At 37.5% G+C, this 14,098-nt stretch overlaps 1 protein-coding gene across 4 annotated transcripts; it reads left to right on the forward strand.

Annotated features, from left to right (window-relative positions):
* The first annotated feature begins 607 nt into the window (after positions 1–607).
* LOC121873665 (rab-like protein 2A) lies at positions 608–11,933 on the forward strand. Of its 4 annotated transcripts, none has more exons than XM_042377339.1 (7): positions 609–964; positions 1,337–1,483; positions 4,957–5,066; positions 5,630–5,691; positions 6,013–6,142; positions 7,085–7,182; positions 7,343–11,933. In XM_042377339.1, exons 2-7 carry the CDS (start codon positions 1,350–1,352, stop codon positions 7,436–7,438), a joined length of 630 nt encoding a protein of 209 aa, XP_042233273.1. In that variant the 5' UTR covers positions 609–964; positions 1,337–1,349; the 3' UTR covers positions 7,439–11,933. The 4 variants fall into 4 exon arrangements, with proteins under 4 accessions (XP_042233292.1, XP_042233273.1, XP_042233262.1 ...); XM_042377328.1 differs by lacking the exon at positions 609–964 and adding an exon at positions 1,064–1,119; XM_042377349.1 differs by lacking the exon at positions 609–964 and adding an exon at positions 1,107–1,169.
* Positions 11,934–14,098: the final 2,165 nt, after the last annotated feature.

Raw genomic sequence — 14,098 nt, forward strand, 5'->3', positions numbered from 1 at the left:
TGTATTGGTTCACACTCAGGATGGGATGGAGAAAGGAAACTCACAATGTGCTCACTGTATACATATTGTATTGGATGTACAATGCAGCTTGTTGCTGGGTAGGTAGCGTGATAATAAGCGTTGAGTAGAGAGAGCTGGGTGGTGAGGGTGCCCAGAGGAGGGACACGCAGCTTGAGGGACGCCAAGGTCGCCGGCGGGAGCGGCAGCAGCCAGGCTGGCGCGGAGGAGGAGGTGTTGCTTGCTGGTGGCACTGGGTAGAAAAGAGGCTGGTCACAGCGGTGTCAGGCCTTATAAGGCAGGGGTAGGCGTGGGTAGATAGTTGACCCCCGCTCCGTGGGCGGCGCTGGAGGCGTAGGCTGGGGAATTCGAGAAGGTTTGGTGCTTTTAGGGGAGGAATCCACTACAATACTACAGACGGGCAAGGAGTGACCTAATTGAGGTGTATAAGCATCTCAAGGGGCACTACTCAGTCGAGTGTCCTTACTTGGAGCTGGCGGACGCTCGCCCCACAAGGGGTCACAGCTCAAGATTGAAGAAGCCGCAAGTCAAGAAAACTGTGAGGGCAAACTTTTTCGGAGTGAGAGTTGTGAACTCTTGGAACAATCTGGCAGAAAGTGTTGTGACGGCACCGAGTGTGAGCTCTTTCAAGACAAGACTTGACCAACACTGGAGCGGGTTCAGGTAGATTCAGGCAAGGTAGGTAGATCTACCTACCTTGCATTCAGGAGCCGGTGCAGGCCCAGTACTTGCCAACAGTGCGTGACAGAGACGTGACCGATCGCCCAAGCAGCTAACGAGTCTATCAGTGGTGAAGGGGATAAAAGTAGAAGTAATGACACCCTTCTCACATATGACCTACACCGATGACCGGGATCGAACCCTGAACAACAAATTTTAGAGGCATGCAAGTTACAGCTGTACCACCAACACTGTAAAACCTCTGTAACTGTGTGTTCTTGCGAATGTAAGTTGCCATTAAATTCTTTCACCAATTTATTAGAATTATCTATATATCAGAAATATAAGCAACAAGCCAGTTGAACCAGTTTTGGTGTAGGTAATCTATCTTACTACCTGACGCCCGTAGTCCACCTCTCCCTGTGATTGACAACATCGTCTGTATGAACTATGGATATTCCATTATAAGTAGTTTATTGTTTGTGCATTTGGTTTGTACAGGTCAATTTACGTGTCATGTATTTACAATTGTATATACTTAACGTACATTCGACTAGTTCATGACAAAATATGTCGATAAATATTAGGTTGTTGTTACTGGGTGGTGAGGCGAGGTATGTGGAGCAGGGTGGTGTACTAAGTTGTCTTGTTTTGGCAGATATTTGAAGAAAATGTCTCAAGAGGAGTCACCAGGAAAGGACGCTCAAGGAGAGACTACTAATCTAGACTATGATAAGAAGACGAGTAAAGGAGAATTAGCTGTTAAAGTTATATGTTTGGGCGACAGTGCTGTGGGGAAATCCAAGTGAGTGTTGGTGTGAAGAACTTTTCTTTAAAGAGGTACAGGATTAGTTGTTAATTATATAGGACTAACCAGTTAGCGAAATTGATTGAAAAAATGGTTAGTTTTCGTTAACCACCCATCACATTTTTTTTGCTAGTTTTCTTATTGTTTTGGATGATTCTGACATTATCTTTAGGGCAGATCACTTTTTTTTTTTTTAGTTAGGTTAGGTTAGATCAGATCAGGTTAGGTTAGGACATGGCCTGTTAGGTCAGGTAACCTAACCTAACTGCAAAAAAAGTGATTTGCCCTAAAGATATTGTCAGAATCATCCAAAACAATAAGAAAACTAGCATAAAAAATGTGATGGGTGGTTAACAAAACTAGAGCGACGCTGCGTTTCACCATAACATCAAATTGGCACAGAAAAATTTGTGATTCTTACAACTAATAAATCACGAATATCGCATTTATTTTTGGAATGCGCCGCTAAATTCAGGTATATTCTTTTGCATCTCGACGAGATCTACAAAATGATAGAAAAAAAGTTGTAAAAATGTGTTGGGTTGATAACGAAAAATAACCCCCAAAATTATGAAAACACCGGATTTTCAATTTTATATTATAGTGGACACTTATATTTTGTGGAAAAATGAAAAAAAAAATATATTTTAAAATAAACAAACATTTGTGGGGATGAAAAAGATACCTCACCAATCTAACGTTGATAGGTAGTAGGTAGTAGGCAGCTACCAAACAGGGAGGTACTACTGCCTGGGAAGGTATTGGAAGCATAATGTGTTGTCTAATGGTAGACCCTGCTGCCATATGGCATCACGAAAATTGTGACAAAGTCCCAGGTTGCTAATCTGACTTTCTGCCTCATTTACACGATTGTAGGGTCTCAATTGTTTCTCTTAATATTAACAACACAACATACATATATTGTTTCTCACTTTTGATTTTTTTCATTTTGTATTTTATTATTATTATTATTATTATTATTATTATTATTATTATTATTATTATTATTATTATTATTATTATTATTATTATATTATCGCCCCCCAGGCCCCGATGTGGGTCATTGACCTGTGCTTGGGTGGACTAATCCCCTTAAAAAAAAAAAAAAAAAACTTACCTAACCTTACCTAACTTCCCTGGTATATTAAACAGAAAGAACTTACTATGATATGGTGAAATTTGAGGCATATTCTGGACGTGAGATGATACGGCCACATCGACGCTATGCACCCCGGGCGGCGGAGTGATTTACTGTATTGGTGGGTCCCACAATGAATGATCATCATATCAGAACTCACTGATGAAAATAATGTAAGAAAATAAAGAGTCTCTATGTAAAGGAACAATGCCGTGATCTTTAAACTATTGAAAGGTCTCGTTGTCTTAACCCATAAAATCACACATTACGTCCATATAAGATCGGCGACAACTTTCACACATCACGCTGAAAAACAAACTGCCTCGGGCTCGGGAAAAGCCCCTCAGCAGAGCTCGGCCTCATACCGCCTGCAAGATAAACTATTGCGCGCCTAGGCACCTAATTATCTATGAAACAAACAATTTCCATAATAAATGATTATCATATCAGAACTCACAGATGAAAGTATTGTAAAAAAAATAAACAGTAATAAAAGTAACTCGCTCACGGGTTAACTGATTATTTACTAAAATTCTTATGCAGGTTCACATTGATTCAGCGTATACAGTACATAGCCAGTACAGTTACACAAATAATGGCAACCAGTTCATTAATTTACCCAAATATAGCCTAAAAGAATGAGGTATTGAACTTTTGATTTCTTAGGAATTTTCACTAAAACTATATTTCATACATAGACTGTGAACTTGTGGTAATGGTGGAGCAGATGGCCAGCACCAGAAAGACTATGGAATTGCACCAGATTTTCAGGAGAAATTGTTTGGATAATACTAAGTAAGAAAATTGAAATGACAATGTACAGAACCTATTATTACCTAACCGACCTAACCTAACATAACCTAACCTGACCTAACCGACCTAACCTAACATAACCTAACCTGACTTAACCGACCTAACCTAACATAACCTAATGTGTGCATTGTCATTTCGATTTTTGTACTATCAACCAAACAACTTCTCTTGAAAAAATAAACCAATTCAATCCAAATTAAATACAGTAATAGACACACCCGATGAGATGGTCGTTCATATCTTGACGTGTAAACAAAGGCTGCAGATGATGTGAACCAAAACCTGGGAGATCCGATGGTGCCATAATAATGATAAATAATTTATTTCTTCACTTACAGAACACGTAGATAAGAGAAATTCCATCCATATGATCAGTGTTTTTACCCCGTTATTTCCCTCTTCTCTCATGTCCTGCCCACTAATAATTGGTGATTGAAGGATGGGCCAAAAAAAAGACAAAATACTACAATGATGTAGTTTCAATTTTATTACCGGGGTATCGTCCACAGAACAACTGGACAATATGAACAAAATATATATAAAGCTCGTTGAGAAGTGGTAAATACTGTACTTTGTCCTCTTGCAAGTTTATGTAATTCATCACTAAATTTTGATTTTTAAAAGAATAAATGAGTCACGAAGTTTGGAATCCCTTGATTAATTCACCCAATGATTAAACACCCTAATACTAACCTAACCAAATTTAATCTAGCTAAACTTAATCTAATAATCTAACCCCTCCATGTAGTATTGTTTAACACCTTCACTACAGGGATGCTGGCCGATTTTATTCAACTCGGAGGCGACCCCATACTTAGAGGGTTAATGATCAGGCGAAATAATCGTGGGTTCCTAAACATCATGAGTTAACAACAGATCAATAATATTCAGTAGTGTATATTCAAGTTAGACACTGTACTGTATGGGGATAGATTCTTGCTTAACTCAGACAAATGTTATGATAAGGAATTGTGCTGTAGGTGTGCAGGTTACAGGTCACTGCACATTTACTGATCTCTATTTACACCACCATACAGGTTACAGGTCACTGCACATTTACTGATCTCTATTTACACCACCATACAGGTTACAGGTCACTGCACATTTACTGACTCTATTTACACCACCATACAGGTTACAGGTCACTGCACATTTACTGACTCTATTTACACCACCATACAGGTTACAGGTCACTGCACATTTACTGACTCTATTTACACCACCATCCCTGTAAATCTAACATCATTTTTTTGTCCTCTCATCACTGGATTTACTTCCCTGTTTTAAGAATGAAACTTTATAGTGAAAACCCTAAATAAAACAAGATACTTTATTAGTACCATTGGAACCAACCTATTTGATACCTTTACACTGAATTCCTTATAGCAATACAAATTTTACTGATGGATATAAATTTAAACCCATTGATTAAGCAGTACTGTACTATTTCTCCCCATCTACAGTATTTATTTATTTTTTAATTAAACTCAAGTGATGTTTGTGTCTGGTATAACTTCAGGCTTGTGGAACGCTTCTTGATGGATGGCTACCAGCACCAGCAGTTTTCAACGTTTGCTCTTACACTGTACAGATACCGCACCAAGGTGGAAAACACGGATGTCTTAGTAGGTAGGTCCTGTACCCTTCATCTTATCATGGTTTACTACAATTAACTACCAGGAGTAAGTGAGCTAGAACAATGCCAGATAATATTACTGTACTTACATACCTATCTGAATTATCTACCAATAAGATTCACCAGTTTATTACATCTTAAGACAATTGGCTGAAGAACTTAATGAGTAATTTTCTCCATTTGTGCAAAAACTGAAATATGTCTTTTATAACTTTACACCAGTTTGAGATGACTGGAGGTAATACATAATTCAATCTCACGCTAACCATTGTTTTTGAAAATGAGGGATTAATGGTCATGGTTTACTCTACGACATGACAGTGTTGTTTTTTCTCACTGACGTGGCTCCCTGTCCCAGCCGCAAAAATGCCCGAAACTTTAAAACTACCCACAGGCATTCTTGGGTACATCCAGGGTGTCATCCACAAATAATAGAGGACCGCAAAATATAAATCCGCGAACTTGGTGGAGGGGGAGGGCTTTAGTAGATAAAGCATCATTTTTCACATTAGGATACAGAACTGTACTGTATTTATGTGTCTTATTTAATTTTCAGATTTTTGGGATACAGCAGGGCAAGAGAGGTTTCAAACAATGCATCCATCTTATTATCACCAGGTACAATACAGTATAGAATATAGTTTTATCATGGTACAGTTATCCTTGCATCAGTTTCACAATTCTGCATAAATAATCTTTTTTTTATTGTAACTACTATACAATAATCTCTTCCAACTTTTGACTGAAATTTTAAACTTTTGGCTTATTTTGGACACTGAGGCTTTTGAACAAAAATTAAAAATTATGGAATAAGTTCAAATTTTCACATTGGTTTGTGTTCTTATTGTTTAAAAAGCTTCTATTTTAAACAGTGCCACACCAGTTATATACATTACTCTATTATTAAGGTACATATATTGTATTTATTTATTTTTTCAGGCTCATGCAGCCATTTTGGTGTTTGATGGCACTCGCAAAGTAACTTATAAGAATCTCCCAAACTGGTACAAGGAACTGCGTCAACACAGACCAGAGATTCCTTGTTTCTGTGCAGTCAATAAGATAGATGGTAGGTACTGTACAGTATAACTGCTTAATTTCAATAAAAAATCCTTTACTACAAGTTTATTTGGCTATGATTGGTGTTAACAATTCTGTAAAGCTTTGAAGCAAAAGTTATTTAGTGACACCAGAGGTTATAAAAAAAAAAGAGAAATTTGAGTAGCTAAATGGGGAAAGAATTGTTTTGAATGATTATGTGAGCAGAGTGATTTGTGGAGTATGAGGTGCTTGCCAGCAGGGCAAGTAGAAGGGTACAGTACAGTAATTGGAAAACACCTTAGCATGGCCAGTTTTTCAGTGTGTAAAACATAAAGGCCCTAGTGTGAGGATCCTCATGGTGGAAATATCTGTCTGTGTGCTGTCCTCTCAAGCCATGTTTTGTGAACAGGTATTCACTACACTGTACTGTGTGCAGTATTTTGTCTATATGTTCTTGGGTTTCTTGCAGGGGAAGAGGAGTTGGATGTTTTACCTAGTCATATTGTAAAGCAAGTGTTATCTTAATTTGTGTCTGATGGGAACTGGGACAATGTACAAATGAGATCAGCCAATAGTTAACCCCCTTCCCCTCACATAGTTGTGGGGGTTAACTTCAGGTGGTCAGGCTGGGGCGATGCTTCAGGTGATCTATAAAGCTTTAAGTGCAAAGGGTTTTGTTTATGTATCTGTCTCGACTACATGACTGCTGCTGTAGTGGTAATGGTCATGATACTGACGATGAGTTAATGAATTAAAGCCAGGAAGTTCAACAATAAATTATGATAACTGACATAAGCACATTTAGAAATTAATTTATTACTGAAGTAATTGCTCATTAATGAGAGTTGGATTCTGTATGATGTGGGATTACCCTTCTGCACTATAAAACTTGAGTCTTACAGTAATGTAATGAATGGCAATGAAATCTGCTAATTCTGAAATATTAAAATAGTGCTGCTTTTTTTTCCAGAAAATGAAGATATTGCTGGCAAGAGTTTTGCTTTCCCAGAGAAGAACAACATCCCCATGTATTATGTGTCAGCCTCAAGTGGCACCAATGTTGTCAAGGTGAGCCTGACTCCTCTGCCCTGTAACACATGGCATAACTCTAAAGGGTTTGGTTGAACTGGCATATACTTTGCAATCATCACAGTAATAGACTTAGAATGGGTATATACAGTATAAGTCATGCATCATCCAGCAAATTCATGAATGTGTTTCTCGGCAGTTGTTCAAGGATGCCATTCGTGCAGCCTTCCAGTATAAGAAGAACCCAACAGACTTCACAGACCAGATCATGGAAGAATTGGAGATGGATTTATGAGCCATGAGCCAACATCTGTAGGCAGCCTCCAGGACAGTCACCAAAATAGGACCCTCCAACTTGTGATAACCTGTGCAAGTTACCATCATCATTGAGGTACCAAACTTGACCTTGTTTAAGTACCAAAGTCTAAATTAATTTCAGTCATTAGATCTTGTTTAGTTTTAAGATACTAATCTCTCTAGTAGTTTTATGTTACAAAGTTGTTATGAATTCTAGTGTTTGATGTCATAACTTCCTCTAGGTTTTAAATTGATCTCTTGGTATTTAGTTTAATAGAAATGCAATCTAATGGTACTAATAATTGTGATGTACTGGATTCAGTGCTATACGTTTTGGTCAACAAATTTGTTTTAGTTTGTGGTAGAAAATATTGGTTGTAGGTATTGTGCCTCCACTGTATACCCTGTACTGTACTGGTAGACTTTAACAAGGAATTCTGGTAACAAGGTGTAATGTGTAGTTATTTAACACTCCAGTAATTCTGTGTAATATATAATGAGGTGGGGTAAGACTTGTTTCGGGATATAAGGATAAGACTGACTTATTCCATCATGTTCTTAATAGTATTTTGGTCGCCATGTTGAGTTTTTCGCACGAGTCAAGCTCCCAAAATAAAACAAAATCACAGTTTTGTCAGATATGTTTTAGATATGTAGAATTGTAATGACAAAGAGAGATTTATCAACAAAATATTTTTACTTAAGACATTTTACAAAATAATCTTTTATTTATTTTTTTATGTGCATAGTACACTAATATAATATATTTTTACACTTAAGCTTTAGTTGTAAATTATGTTTTAAGATATACAGTGACCTTGTAGCTGTAGGAAACACATGATAATGTTAACAAATTTAAGGCCTTAAGTGTTTTATTCTTAGAGGAAATAAAGAGAAAGTGGGTGATGATGATCTTGGTTGTGGGGATCATGCTGTGATAATAATGCCGTCCAGCTCCTGTGTACACCATTAATACTGTACAGTAGTGGTGACCTGGTTGTGATATAACAAAGTGTACCACATGAAATGTACTATTCAAACTTGTTTGCTTGAAGGCAGCATGAGAAATACAATTTTGTGCATAATATACAGATGACATAAATGAGTACAGTACTGTATTGTACAAAGTGTACATACATGACTACTGTGCAAACTGAACTTATTTCTAAATACAGTAACTGAATTCACTTATATTAAAACTGCTGTATACAAATCTATTGACGTCTCATCTAAAATGGTACATTTATCCTGGTCTTCAGTAGTTAAACATCCTAGAATACCTTTGAAGATATAAACAGTACTGTACAGTACGTCCCTTATATCACTGTAATCTTTTGATGGCTTGTGTGGGCATTTTCAGGGGAGGTGTACACACTGGGGGATTTCCAGCTGATGGGAAATGTTAGACAAAAGTTGCCTCTATAGTTAACCATGCACACTATTAACAGTACACGACTTGTTGTTGTCCAGAATGTATCAGGATTGTCTGCCTTTGTTGTGTGTTTTTATGCATCAAGATGGTTTGTGCACCTTTGTATGCTTATATGTGCTGTTTATCATCCACATTTAAGTGAATCATGTAATGTGGATTTTTTTATAATTAATACTAAAGTACTATACAGTACTTTAGTTTAATGGGTTATCAGGAACTCTAGTCATCTTGTGTGAGACAGCATGCTGGTTGATTACCAACAGTTGCTATGAAAATGCATTTGTTTTGTTGCTGTGGATATTCACTGATAAGCACATATCTCTAGTATAATAATGTTTTCTGTTCATGAATACAATGTAAGTTTGAGACAAAATATTGTTAATGTTTATAATTACTGTATTAAACATAATGGTGGGGAATAATGTCCATGATGTGGCACAAATGTGTGTTTTGTTAAGTGTAGATCTCTGACTTGTTGTGCTGTAAGTTCAAGTATGAAGGATTGTATTCATCTTCAGTTTAGTGTTGTACTGTACTGTATTTTTGTGTTATGAAGCTGTTGTTTGTTAGTTTATTACAGTATTTGATATTTATGGTACAGTACTGTAGTTGTTTTAATTATAGGGGACATTGCCTATGTAGAGACAACTGAAATTCATTACACTTTTTGCTGTATTGAAAAGTGATAATATTTTAAACAACTTCAATGCTTCTTAATGGTATATATAAGTAAGGCATTATGGAATATACTCTAGGGCAGCTTTATATTGAGGAGAAAGGTGTTAATTTCTTGTACTATATTAGCTGTTTGAAAATTTTGACCCAACTTAAAGGTAAATTAATACAGGAAACAGTGGCCCAAAATTTTTATCAGATTATAATCGACTTTATTGATTATAATTCTTAATAAAGAGCTGACTAGGCTGCTGGTCTCACTATGGCTGCTGGCAACATGTCAATGGTGTTACAAAATTGTCTACATAAAGCACTGCATCATATTGTGCACTCAGTACAATACTGTACAGTCCCGGACATTCCCACATTAGACACTACCAGTAACTCACAAATGCCAAGCCTGTGAATGTGAGACTGGGGAATTTGAAGCAACAGGCAGAGATTCATTTATCGTGTAACAAAGTGTGTGTAGTGGGGGGGGGGGTATGGAACGAGGATGGTGCATGGTTATATGGGGCTGTTGTCCTGGTGGTTTACATAAGACTGGACCCATTGTACACTTTTAATAAATCAATAATTATATATACAGGATGTCTATAAAGTCTGTGTGCAGTGTAAAATGTTACTAACTTCAATTCTATAGGAAATAAAAACAATCTGAAAAATGTAATATAGAGACAATCTATTCAAGTTTTAACAACTGTAATGTTAAGATTTTTATTTTCAACATATCCACCACCATTATGGATACAAAGCATAATACGATTTTGACGTTCCACAAACACGTTCTGCAATTGTGTTTCTGTTATGACACCAATCACATCAGTTATCTTTGCACAAAGATCGTCTAAAGAGCTAGGTGTTGATGACTAAACTACAGTTTTGACAAGTCCCCATAGGAAAAAGTCCAATGGAGACAAATCTGGCAAATGAGCTGGGCAAGAGGTTGGTCCACCTCTTCCGATCCATTGATCCGGGAAAACCTCATTTAAAAAACGTCGAACTCTGCGAGCAAAGCGGCAAGGTGCGCCATCTTGCTGAAAACTATATTGGAGATAGTCTTGATTTCCTCAGTTCAGAAATTAATTAATTTTTTAGAATTTTCAAATTAATTTCACCATTAACAACTGTTCCTGCAAAAAATAATGAACCAATTATGGTATGTGTGTTTTTCCTAGAGCTCACCAGACATTTACTTTAGGTGAATCCCTTTCATGTTCCTAACCTTCTTGGGTTTTCTCTGACCCCCGGATGCGGCAATTATGTCAGTTAACCTTGCCACTGATGTGAAGTGTTGTCAAGAACTGAGACTTTTTTTTTATGTTGTAAATGGTGACAGAAAGCCAATCTTGCCTGGTATTATTCTTCTAACAACATTTGATGGACTTGAATCACGTAAGGTCGCTGATGTAATTTTACTTTGAGGATTTTGTGTCTCACTGATTTTTGTGGACTGTTTGCTAAATCTTGTTCTACAGATGCGACAGTCTCATTGTTTACTTGTGGTCTTCCAGTCCGTGGTTTGTCATTAATGGAACCAGTTTCTTTAAACTTCTTCATCCACTTTGTAATTGAGTTTCTGTGCGGTGCTTCCTTGTTGTAATGAGTCGTAAATTTTCTTCTAACGGCTGTTACGGACTTTAACCAGAGAACTCAATTTACTTTTTCTTCAATTGAAGCCATTCAGTATAGTGTTGGGTAGATTATCTGGAAAAAATTTAAAGACAGAAATTAGAATGAATATATTTCGTTGTTCGTGATAAAACTTAAACAAATTGTCTCTATTACATTTTACAGATTGTTTTTATCTCATATAGAACTGAAGTTAGTAACATTTTAAACTGCACACAGACTTTATAGACAGCCTGTTATTTAATACAAGTATAAACCCATTTCCTTAATCATAATCACCCTCTCATCTCCATCTATCCATAATACAGTACAGTGTGCTGAAGCAACACATGACAACTGCATGCACCACAAGCTCAGTTACTGTACTCCCACACCTCCTGCACCCCCCCCCCCACACACACACTATCAGCTGTGTTCATCTAGCTCCTGAATGACTGAGAAAATGGGTAATTGTTACCAGATAAATGAATCTCTGCCTGTTGCTTCAGATAAACTAGTCTCACAGTCACTGGGTTCATATTTGTGGATGAGTGTCTTAGCCTGGAAGTGTCCGGGACTGTACATAGTAGAACTAAAGTGTATCTAAGAAATGTGTTTTGGAGTGTTGGATGAAACACTGAATTGATTGGGGTTCTACTATTTTTTTTAACTGAGTTGCACTTGTTCTCATCCTCAGTTTCCTCAAACAGTGTTTGTTATTGTTAATTTACTTCTTAAATGATGATGAGTTAAATAAAATTAAATAATATTGTTAGTATGTGATAATTGTTTACCCTCTTCTTGTGTGCAGCTCAAACTGTCACTTTGCCTCTTTACTGAGACCAGGTACAGTTTAGCAGATTCTTGCACTGATGAGTGTTAACCAGATTAGGTTGTGAGAGCTTATGAATTATATTAACTGCTATTGGTTGAGACCTCCAGCACTAATGAGAACTAATACTGTAGCTCTACTTTTATGTTGCAAAGAACCAAACTCGGTCATTACTATAAGGTGAAAATATTCTAAAAAGGTATTTTCTTCTTATCTAAAGACTGGAGTCAATGTCAAATTCCCACGAGTGCGCTGATTATAGTGCGTTTTTCCCAGCTAAGAAGAGATGCTCCGCCCCCGCCTCAAGAGCTACAGCTGATTGGCTGTTGCAAATCTGTCTGATTTCATCCTGAAGTAATGATGTATTTCTAAATGAGTTTATTCATAATCGTTGGGATGACCGTTTCTGACGAGAAAGATATTTGGCTAAATTATATAAAGATACTGTACATACATTCATTATTTCAGACATTAGCATGTTGGAAGTTTATCAGAAATCTTATACATGAATTAACTGTTAAACTCTGGTAGCAAATTCACGCATTTAATATATACTTATTTTTACCCACAATAAGGCATACTAAGACAAATTACATTTCAATAATACTATATAATGCAAAACTAACATTTTAAAAGATCAGAATCACATTGAAATATTATACGGCCTCTGAAAGTTGGTGGATGAGTGTGACTGACTGGGGAGCTTGGCCGCTCACCCGTCAGCAGAGGCGGGAAATATGAAATTGTTCGCAGTCATATTTCCCGCTTTAATTCTTTCAATGTTTGTTTTATACGATGTGAAGCTCATATTGTTTTCTGAGCTAATAACCTGAGGCAGTACATTATATAAAGGAAGATTGGCCACTCAGGTTCTCATACAGTATCATGGCATAATTTTAGTCTCAAGCAGCCCACGAACTTTCATTATTACAGTAAGTCCTCGTATATCTTCACCCCGCTTAACGTTGTTCGGTACTTCGTCGCTACTTTTTAGATTACAATAATTCGTTTAACGTCCCGACGACTCAATTTAACATCGTTTTTGCGTCGTCATGGACTACTTTTTACAGCACATCACCCTCTCTTGTCTGGCCTTGCTACGCTCTCTCGGCTCTGCACGTTACCTCTCACTAGTGGAACTTCACAGTGAAGCCAAGCCAGTCTTCGTTAAGCTACCACAGCGTTTGTGCGTATTTCACGGCCATATTATTAAACAACACCTTCCCTTGAAGAGGGTCATCGTGTTTCAACCCGAGTTTTAAACTAAATGAGTCATGAGGGACACCGCAGTTCTGTACTTAACGGGGCAGTGTAGCGGTAAAATTAACTAATTCCAATACAGGTATTATAAATTTACAATATTGGAATTAGTTAATTTTACCGCCACACCGCCCCGATAAGTACAGAACTGCGGTGTCCCTCAGGACTCATTTAGTTTAAAACTCGGGTTGAAACACGACGACCCTCTTCAAGGGAAGATGTTGTTTAATAATACGGGCGTAAGTGTTTTTGCTCTTAATACTGTATTGTACTCTAATTATTCAAAATGGCTTCCAAGCACCCGTCAAGTGCTACTGATGCTAGTGTTGTGAAGAAGCAACGTAAGTCCATTAGCCTTTCTACGAAAATGGATGTTTTAAACCAGAAGGAGGAGCCACCTGCTGGGTCTCAGTGACTCACCACCCGCCGGGTCTCAGTGACTCACCACCCGCTGGGTCTCAGTGAAGGAGGAGCCACCTGCTGGGTCTCAGTGACTCACCACCCGCCGGGTCTCAGTGACTCACCACCCGCTGGGTCTCAGTGACTCACCACCCTCCTCCTCTGCTCCACTACCCACCACACACTCGCTCCACCACCTCCATCCATCAGTGAGTACAATACAAAATGATTTAGTTTATTTATATCTACTATTTTCTATAAAAATAACATTGATTTCTGTATGTATATGTAATGTATTTTATGGGGCAAAGGGAGGCTGGGAACATAACTCCCATACTTTATCTATTTCTTATGGGGAAAATTGATCCGCTTAACGTTGTTTCGTATAACGTCGCGTTTTCAGGAACGTAACCCTAACGTTAAGCGCAGACTTACTGTATTGATTCAGT

The sequence above is a fragment of the Homarus americanus genome, unplaced genomic scaffold (assembly GCF_018991925.1).
Source record: "Homarus americanus isolate GMGI-L3 unplaced genomic scaffold, GMGI_Hamer_2.0 scaffold55640, whole genome shotgun sequence".
NCBI lineage: Eukaryota > Metazoa > Arthropoda > Malacostraca > Decapoda > Nephropidae > Homarus > Homarus americanus.